The 10,138-nt window shown below is 49.2% G+C and overlaps 1 protein-coding gene across 1 annotated transcript in view; it reads right to left on the bottom strand.

Moving 5' to 3' along the window:
• Nucleotides 1-9,811, bottom strand: part of ITSN1 (intersectin 1 (SH3 domain protein)) — a 105,973-nt gene extending 96,162 nt beyond the window's left edge. Inside the window, exons 1-3 of the mRNA XM_014535200.1 lie at nucleotides 9,750-9,811; nucleotides 7,573-7,665; nucleotides 6,827-6,890 (exon numbers count right to left, since the gene is read on the bottom strand). Coding sequence (XP_014390686.1) covers nucleotides 6,827-6,890; nucleotides 7,573-7,665; nucleotides 9,750-9,777 — 185 coding nt within the window. The 5' untranslated portion in view covers nucleotides 9,778-9,811. The remainder of the gene's footprint in view (nucleotides 1-6,826; nucleotides 6,891-7,572; nucleotides 7,666-9,749) is intronic.
• Nucleotides 9,812-10,138: the final 327 nt, after the last annotated feature.

Raw genomic sequence — 10,138 nt, 5'->3', positions numbered from 1 at the left:
CAGCCCCGCCCCCACACACACACACACACAGACACAACCTCACCAGCCCCCATACACACATAGACACAACCTCACCAGCCCCCCAAATCCTGGGGAGAGCAGAAGAGACAAAGCAACACAAAACAAAACGTGTCTCGAGCTATAGGAGTCAGCTGGGAGCACTGACATTTACATCGCACAGTGCTCCTCACTGTGTTGTTCTTTGCTTATGTGACACATGAGGCGACCTTTCGTCTGCGTGTCAGGACATGGACTTTGGAAATCAAACGGTTTCTTTTCGGGGTGATGAAAATGTCTCACATTGGATAGTGGTGATGGTTGCAGAGCTCCAGACAGACTAAAACCAAGGAATTAAGACACTTTTAAGGGGAACGTTTATTCTGTGAGTTATGTCACCAAGCGCTAGGAAAGAGTACTTAGGAACAGAAAGCTTATTTCTAGGGATAGTGACGAGACTGCACCAACTCCTCCGTGGGTCCCACAAACCTCGCCCTGGGGACAGGCCGTGCTAGGCCATGCTGTCCGCCTAGACTCCTAAAGCTGGGAAATAACTAAGTGAGCTTATAAGTGTGCTTGCTATTTAAAATGGTTCTGAAACATAAATGGTCAAGTGTAACTTGCAAAGAGCTTTGATGTAAAGGACAGTCTCGCAAAAGAAAAGGGTTTGCACTCGACACTGGAAACCACGATGCAACGTGCATGTTCATGACGTAATGTCCTCTGCGTGAAAACGTTCGTTCAGATTTCATTTCCTTTACTCTAGACCAGCGGTTCTCAACCCGTGGGTTGCGACCCCTTTGGCGGTCGAACGACCCTTTCACAGGGGTCGCCTAAGACCATCCTGCATATCAGATATTTACATTACGATTCATAACAGTAGCAACATTACAGTTATGAAGTAGCAACGAAAATAATGTTATGGTTGGGTCACAACATGAGGAACTGTATTTAAAGGGCCAGAAGGTTGAGAACCACTGCTCTAGACATTAGAACAGTGGAGATTTTTTTAAACCAATCTTCAGAAAATTTTATTTGGAACAGCAAATGCTAAGACCGGCTGCTCCAATCAAAATGCCATGACAGCCCTATCCAGTTTGGCTCAGTGGATAGAGCATTGGCCTGTAGACTGAAGGGTCCCAGGTTCGATTCCAGTCAAGGGCACATGCCTGGGTTGTGGGCTTGATCCCCAGTAGGGGGCGTGCAGGGAAGCAGCTGATCAATGAGTCTCTCTCATCATTGTTGTTTCTGTCACTCTCTCCCTTCCTCTCTGAAATCAATAAAAATATATATATTTTTTAAAATGCCATGACGAGCAATCTTTTAAATGAGCCACATGCAGGGAGCGACCAAAAAAGAAAAGTAAGTTTCTTAGGAAATAACCTGTAGTAATTAATAAGTAGTAACAGTACTGCTAGAGTTAACTCAGAGAGAGAAAATATGAAACAATTAAAAAGCATGACATATAACAAAGATTTAAAATGTTAAAAATTATAAAAGTCGCCCTAGCTGGTTTGGCTCAGTGGATAGAGCGTCGGCCTGAGGGCTAAAGGGTTCCGGGTTTGATTCCGGTCAAGGGCACATGCCCGAGTTGTGGCTCGATCCCCGGTGGGGGACATGCGTAAAAGTCGCCCTAGCTGGTTTGGCTCAGTGGATAGAGCGTCGGCCTGGGGGCTAAAGGGTTCCGGGTTTGATTCCGGTCAAGGGCACATGCCCGAGTTGTGGCTCAATCCCCGGTGGGGGACATGCGGGAGGCATCCGATCCATGATTCTCTCTCATTGTTGGTATTTCTCTCTTTCTCTCCCTCTCTGAAATCAATAAAAATATATTTTTAAAAAAACAATTTGTAAAAGTCAACACTATTCTTTTGGAAAATAAAAAAGGTCACAGGCAGGGACCGGAACCCCGCGGCTACAGGAAGCTCCTTTGGCCTCGGAGAGCGCCGCCCGCCTCCTGCCGTCAATGAGCCCCTTCAGCTCACCGCCCACTGCCAGGAGCCCCGCTTCTCGGTCACTTCAGTTCATACATGAATCGCTCATTCACACCCTCGCCAAGCTTCTGACGGGCTGCGTGTCTTTCTCTGCCCGCTGAGAAGAACTCATTGTATGTTATATATGAACTGCTTATTCGTCAACTGCGGAAAGATGGTTACAACTTACTACTTGTTCTTTTTGCATATAGTATCTTTCCTGTAAGAAAGTTTACATTTTTACAGATAAAATATTTCTTTGATCACACAGCCTGTAGGTTTTTAGTCCTTTATTCTCTAAGATTATTTTATTCCATGTCGACCTTTAAACCAACTGTAACTGCGCGCGTGTGCGTGCGGCATGTTATCCCAGGGCGCGGCCTCGCCCTCCGCAAGGACGCCTCGCCTTGCCAGCAGCATTCACTCACTTATTGAGATTAAGAACCCAGCCTCTTCTCGCGGAACTCGGTGCTTGTCGGCAGGGAGACCTCCTTCTGGATGATCTATTCTGGTTGTGCAATGGCAGCACCATGACCCTGATCTCAGCACACCTGCTTGAGGGCACATTCTAGCCAGGCTTTTCTGTTGCTTTTTTAAAAACTTTGTGAGGCTACTCACAGATCTTTTTCCTTATGAACTTTAAGATCATTTATCAAGTCTACAAACAACCCTACTGGCATCCAAGCTAAATATATTAATTAGTTTTTGGAGAGAGAGACAAATATCGATGTGAGAGAGACAAATCGATCCGTTGCCTCCTGCACATACCCCAATCAGGGCTGGGGATCGAGTCAACAACCGAAGTACAGGCCCTTGACTGGAATCGAACCTGAGACCCTTCAGTCCTCCAGCCGACGCTCTATCCACTGAGCGAACCTGGCTAGGGCCCAACAGATATTTTTTTAGAGGGTCACCTCTTCAAAAGACTAGGCACTATCTAGGAATTGGGGCTCCAATTGTGAAAAAGACAGACAAGGTTCCCGCCCTCACAGACTGCCTTTTAGAACAGACAGGAAACAAGGACATGAGTTGGCTCATTCCACAGGATGGTGAGCGCAACGAGGAAATGAAGCCGGGGGTGGGAGAGGACAGTGGCCGGCACAGGGTCAGAGGGAGCCCTGGGGCGCATGGTCAGGACACAGGCCTCTGGTTATTCCATGTCGACCTTTAAACCAACTGTAACTGCGCGTGTGTGCGTGCGGCATGTTATCCCAGGGCTCGGCCTCGCCCTCCGCAAGGACGCCTCGCCTTGCCAGCAGCATTCACTCACTTATTGAGATTAAGAACCCACACAGACTGCTTTTTAGTACAGACAGGAAACAAGGACATGAGTCGGCTCATTCCACAGGATGGTGAGCGCAACGAGGAAATGAAGCCAGGGGGTGGGAGAGGACAGTGGCCGGCACAGGGTCAGAGGGAGCCCTGGGGCGCATGGTCAGGACACAGGCCTCTGGGCGGGGAGACCCAGCCTGACCCCTGAGGGCCAGGACCAGCAGGTGGGAATCCAGAGGAGCTGCGTTACTGGTCGAGGAAGCCTGGCCCATGTAGGGCATGGAAAGGTCAGGGAAACCGGATTGCACCAAATGAGGAGACAGAGGTGGAAAATGAGAGGAAAACGCAAGAGCCAGGTACCACATTGTGGCCTCGGCAGTGCCGCTGGCTCTTCCCTGCTGGAGAGCTTTAAGCGGGTTTACTATGTTAAAAGACTGGATGTCGCCTGGAGACTGGGATTGAAAGGGGCAAGAGTGAGAGACGCCAGTCAGGTGAAGTGACCGATCGTGGCGTGGCAGTGGAGGCAGAGGGGGCCAGACTAGAATAAAGGCTGAAGATGGAACAAAAGTGTGCGCTGATGGACGGGGTGAGCAGGGTAAGGGAGGGAGGAGTGCAGCATGGCGCCCACGCAGGACAGATGCTCCAGGCCATGAACTGAGATGGAGACGCAGGAGCGAGGGAGGGAGCGCGGGGACACGAGCCCAGGATGACGGCTTGGCGCATGGCTTTGGCACACGGATCGCGTTGGGGCTGAAGGCCCCTCCGAGGAAGCCTGAGGCAGTACAGGCTCCATGGCTGTTTGCCCTGTGCCCGGGCCCCACGTCACCAGGCTGTTCTGATCTCTATCTTTGTCTCTGGCTCCTTCTCCCCCTTAGGGCCCATTTCTAGGTGGTGCTCCCCCGCCCCATTTCCCTCCTCAGAAGCCTTTCGTCTCCATGTCTGCGGCCCCTACAGCCCCTGACTCCAAAGCCCTCATTCTCCCTCTTACTTCCTGGGCCTTCAGACTCCTGCCCGTGCCCGTCCCCCTCCTCCTCCGCTGCAGGCCGAGGCTGGAACAACCGGAAGCACTGGAGCTGCCAGGGGCCCAGGCTGTTGGCAGTGTCCTTCCCGCTCAGGAGGAAGGCGTTTCTGGGAAGGCGCATCAGCCGGCACGGCCCGCACTGACGTGGCTCCGGGCTCCGAGAACTCCAGTCCCCTCATGTTCTCACTTGGAATCGGGCTGGCTAGATAGGTGGCCTCAAGTACGAGCAGGCTACAGCTCAAACGCCACAAACTACTTCCCTGGAATACAGGTTCTACATGGATCAAAACTCATACAAGTTCCTAACACGCTCCCCGCAGCCCACATCGCTTGTATATGTGAATCGAGGTCCAAAGCCAAGAAAGTAAGGCCCAGAGACATAGCCTAGAACTAGCTCCTCACTCTCAGTCCAAACGTTATTGCTCAGATGGCTAACACGGGGAGTGACGAAACTGCAGCTGCAAACCCATTTTCCTATCCACCTGGCGGCCTGGGCCTTCCCTGGCGCCCTCCCAGCAAAGCCCATGAGAACACAGATCAGCGTGAGAGGGAAAAGGCCACCCACTTCATGAGGGCAGCTGCTCTTCTTTATAAATTTAAAACCTAAATGTGAGGAAGTCAAGTGCCACGCAGGGTTGCAGAGTGAGGACAGGGCCGGTCGGAGAGCCGATCGCCCACCTCGCCCTGCAGCCGGCACCTTCTCAGGACACCAGGTGCGGGAGCCGCAGCCCCTTCCAGAGGTTTCCCTGGGAAAAGACGCTTCCGAGTGTTTCCACCGACAGCAGCTCTTCTCCTTTGTGATCCTCGCCAAGGGTGTTTTCCCACTGGTTGTTAGAGAGAGTGGGAGGGAGGGGGAGTGACAGAGAGAGAGAACCATTGATGTGAGGGAGACACATCCCACACGAGCCCAACCAGGGCGGGGGATCGAGCCTGCAGCCGAGGTCCACGCCCTTGACCGGAATGGAACCGGGACCCTTCAGTCTGCGGGCTGACACTCTATCCACTGAGCCAAACCGCTAGAGCCTAACATCAATTCTTGATAAAAGTAAAAAAATATATTGATTAAAAAAAAATGCCATCACAAGTTCATTTAACAAACTGTCACACAAAAATTAAAGACAAAAACATTTTTTACTAGCAATTCATCATCTGTATTGTTGATAAAAATTTTCACCATAAAGTAAGTTGGAAAAATGACTTCAATACACTAATCCTAAAATAGTTTAGAAAACAACTTAATCTAAAACAATGAAATTGACTGGAAATACTTATTACATGTGACAGTTTTCACACTGCGATTAGCTGTCTCCTCCCGCTGGGCGGCGGTCGCTGGGAAAGCATGGATTTGTCTACTTTGTTCACAGCTACACCCCCAGCACCTACAATGCTCGCTGACCAGAGCCGACACCTGATAATATCTTTCCACGCTGAGTACATGCAGGTGAGATGCTCTTACAGCAGAGCGTGCATCGTAAGTCTGCCTCCTGAGTGAACCTCTTAAACTGGGAATAAGCATAAAAGCAGAATTCAATGGAGGGAGTTATGCTTGGGAAAGGAAGGTTCTAGCGCGTGATCTTGACTGATGGTGTGAAACACAATCATACATCAGCGCAGAGCAGAGCAGGAGGCACAGGTCTCCTCCATTCAAACGCAGGCACTCACTGACAGGTCGGTGCGCGCTCTCTCTCTCTCGCTCTCTCTCTCTCTCTCACACACACACACACACACACACACAGGTCTCCTCCATTCAAACGCAGGCACTCACTGACAGGTCGGTGCGCGCTCTCTCTCTCTCGCTCTCTCTCTCTCTCTCACACACACACACACACACACACACAGGTCTCCTCCATTCAAACGCAGGCACTCACTGACAGGTCGGTGCTCCCTCGCACTCTCTCTCTCTCTGCTTTCTACTTAATTTTAAAAGTAATTCCAAAAAATTTTAAAAGAAATTGCTGGTTATTTGATTTCCCAAGCTCAAAGCAGATCAGAGGTCAGAGCCAGGAGGCTCAGTAGTGGGAAGAGGTCTGGCAGCCAATATGCTAACAGCCCCGAGAAGGAAAATAGAGCAGACACCAGAAAAGCACAGGAATGCGGTGCCATTTGGTTTCAGGCTGAATATATTCACACACAAATGTATCCGCATTTCCCAGGAAAGCTTTCTATTTCGGAACACTATTTCCTACTAACCCGAGTGTGTGTGTGTGTGCGTGTGTGTGTGTGTGTGTGTGTGTGTGTTGCCTTTTATTCAATGGAAGATACAGAGCCATTCCATTCCATAATAAAGCAAGAAATGTGGGACATTCAGATGAGAAAGGGTGAAGTTAAAACAAACTAGTGAGAAAATATCAAAATGCAGATTTCTCCACTGCAAATTCCAACTTCTTGACAGCATTATCTGGCAAATGTCACCCTTTTTTTAGTTCCACATGACAAACCTCCTTCCCGAGTGTCTCTCTGGTGAGAAGCAGCGAGTGTCCGGCCTGGAGAGGGACGGTCTCCTCCCGCAGCGTAAGAAATTCTATCCCTAGAATATTCATCTCCAGGATGTGAGGTTCCCACTTACCATATCTGTGCCAGAACAGGCTGAGGTAACCCGGATTGGAAAAAAAAGTTTCTCGCTTGATCACCTGTAAAGTAAGTGGGAAAAGTTTCAGAACAAAACAACAGCTAAACCACAGTAGACATTTTCTTACAATAATATTGCAAAACTAAGGAAGAGGCTGGTAACCCTGTGATCATGGCACTGAAATGTGATAGAAGCCAAACAGCAAGTCCACAAGGACAGGAACACCCGCCATGAGCACTGACTTCGGAGCTCAGCGCCTTAAAACCAGCATCTCAAAGGGCTGGCCACTGGCAGGCGGACACTGTCGACATGAATTCATCTGCTATTAACCAGGATGGTAACAGCCACACATGTGACAAGCACATCTGCAGGGACCCTCCAGAAAGTGAGGAGCTTGTCTCTGCTTTTTAAAAGGGTCTCTGTCATTCCCGATAGCAACCAGGGAATCTAGATCTCATTTTCCTGAAAGCAATGCCTGAAGAGTAACCAAACAGGAAAGATAATAGGAAAGGCCAAGTTCAGAAGGAACTTCAGGGACACAGGAAATAAGAGAATTCCTTAAGACTGCAAACAAGGCTTGAATGCATTCTTGGAAAAGCCACTGTCACAGGGCAGGTCAAGGAGAAGGCAGATGGGTAACTATGCCCTCAGTCCTACGTAAGCCCACCTTAGCTCGCTGGCAGGTTCTCCAAAATACATGCACCACTGAGAAGTGAAAATGTACAAGTGCCAACGCCCATTACCAGTGATAAATCCAGAAACTGGCTTCAAGCTATGGAACTGCTGATCATGCTTCGCTCTCTCCTCCACGGTGATGGCCCAGACATCCAGGCTGCCTGCAGTCCGAGGAAGACAAGCGAGTTATTGAATGATGAAGAACAGGCCAGGCCCTCGCATGAACTATTCCTATCGCATGAAGAGTATGTCAGCACGTTAGCAATGATTCGATACATGAGCACTGTTTGTCCTGGAAGTAATGCACACACAGCTAGAAAATTAAGCGTAAACAGCCCTTCCCACCCAAAAAGGAACTGGCACCAATTCTGTTTATAACAACTGTCCCATCACCCTGTCGTTAGCGGGGCTGCATGGAGATAGAGTGAGTTACTCATCGCTCATTCACACACACTTACGCAACAGACCATCCTAAATGCCACAGCGAAAGTTATGAAAGAAGCTGAGCTCAGTCAGAATCCGAGTGAGTGCGCGAACCTCCTGGGGCGATAAAGCACTCGGGTGTTGGACTCTAGTGATGGCTGAATAACTCTCTAAATTTACAAAGAAACACTGACGTTGCTTGGTTAGGACCAGTGAGTTTGATGGCTTGTAAATTACACCTCTCTAAGGCTTTTTTTTTTTTTTTAACGGCGAACCAAAGACAATGGGATTTAGGTTCTCCTTCAGTTTCAGCTGAGACTGAGCAGAAGTCCCCTCCTTCTGAGACCTCTCTCCCTTCAGTCCTGGTCTCCTCAAATTCACCCAGATAATGTGAGAGCCACAGGCAGAGGGTTCTCAAAACGTCAGACACGCCCCAGAAGGTGGGAGCAGACGCCATGCGTATGTTTCAGGCAACGTGTGACGATGCCCAGCACGAAGCCACGTGTCTGGACACCGCCAACCCTGCGCGTCTGCGCTGGCAGCGGCAGGTGGCGGCGGTTCGCTCGGTCGCTGGAGACAGACTACTGAACAGTTAGGTGCCAAGCACTGGGCTAGGCATCGGGGGTGGAGCGGGGACGGTTCCGACCTGGTCCCGCCCTCCCCGGCCTGACAGTCCCATACGTTCTGGAAGAGCTGTTTACTGCCCTGTCAGAAGTAAGCCAAAAACACAACAACAAATAAAAAAGGAATTAAAGGCGGATGAAATCAAAACCCAAGATGAAATAACACTAATGGTTTTGAAAACTTGGCCGACTTCCTTCCGAACTGGAGTCCACAGGGGCTTCACAGGTGGCCCAGCGTGGCCTCTCTCCACGGTGACCGCACGGACAGCAGCGCGGGCCATCAGCGTGGCACCCGCTCTTAGAAGGAATCCTTAGCCAGTGAGCAGAAACAGTTATTCCACACGTTCCAATAAAGTTAGGAAAAGTCACCCAACAACACATTTCATGCAGATCGATAGGATGTTTTAAGCAGATAAAGTGAAACAAATAAAAGTGTCACACTTCAGCCCTAGCCGGTTTGGCTCAGTGGGTAGAGCGTCGGCCTGTGGACTGAAGGGTCCCAGGTTCGATTCCGGTCAAGGGCATGTACCTGGGTTGCGGGCACATCCCCAGTAGGGGGTGTGCAGGAGGCAGCTGATCAATGTTTCTCTCTCATCGATGTTTCTAACTCTCTATCTCTCTCCCTTCCTCTCTGTAAAAAATCAATAAAATATATTTTTTAAAAAAAGTGTCACACTTCACATCCAGGCTTCAGAAACAGTACAGAATCAGTGACCCAGTCACCTCAACAAATAAACTGCAAAGGCGACCCGGGGACGGAGGGAGCTCACAGCCAGAGACACGGGGGAGACCCGGGAACCAACTAACCGCAGTGCACGCGCCTGTTTGGATCCCGATCTGAACAAACCCTAACCAAGCCGCTCGCTAGCAGCCTCACACTGCCATCAGGAATTACTGTAAACGCTGCAGGGATGCTAATGGTATTGAATTATATCTTTAGAAGTGTTATCTTTTAGAAACATGTACTAAAGTACTTGTGAATGAAATGATTTGATGCCTGAGAGTTGCTTCTAAAGAATCCAGATGAAACAACATTGGCCATGGGCTGCTCGTCACTGAAACTCTGAGATGAGCACATGTGAGATGGGTTAATTATATTATTCCCTTACTTATGTGTACATCTGAAATTTGCCACAATACTAAGTTATTAACATATGGTTCCAAAATACATTGAAAAAGGAAGATCTTTGAAAACTTACCACCAAAAGGCGTTGGAAACTGAGCCATGGTTCTGTCACTTCTACCTGGCTAATCGGCGCCTGTAATTGAAATAAAACATGTAAGTTTGTGAAAACTTCACTCTTACATACTTATAAACACACTAACATGCTGTTTCTTCAATGATCAGAAGACCGATACCGATACCGGAGCTAGAGTTCAGCATCATAAGTGAAAGCTACCACTAAGGGGCTCATTCATTCATTCATGCTCTGCAGATTCTTAACGTCAACGGGCAGGGGAAATGTTGGTGAAAGACTGTGGCAACAGGAAGCTTTCCGTCCGGTGAGCTCTCCCATGAGCCCAGGAGGCCTTTGTTACTTTTAAGTGTATCTTTTTCTTCGCCATCCACATATACTAGCCCATCTGC

This window comes from Myotis brandtii, unplaced genomic scaffold (genome assembly GCF_000412655.1).
Source record: "Myotis brandtii unplaced genomic scaffold, ASM41265v1 scaffold139, whole genome shotgun sequence".
In the NCBI taxonomy this organism is placed as follows: domain Eukaryota; kingdom Metazoa; phylum Chordata; class Mammalia; order Chiroptera; family Vespertilionidae; genus Myotis; species Myotis brandtii.
The sequence above is the reverse complement of the archived record's forward strand: the minus strand, read 5'-3'. Positions and strand labels throughout refer to the sequence as shown.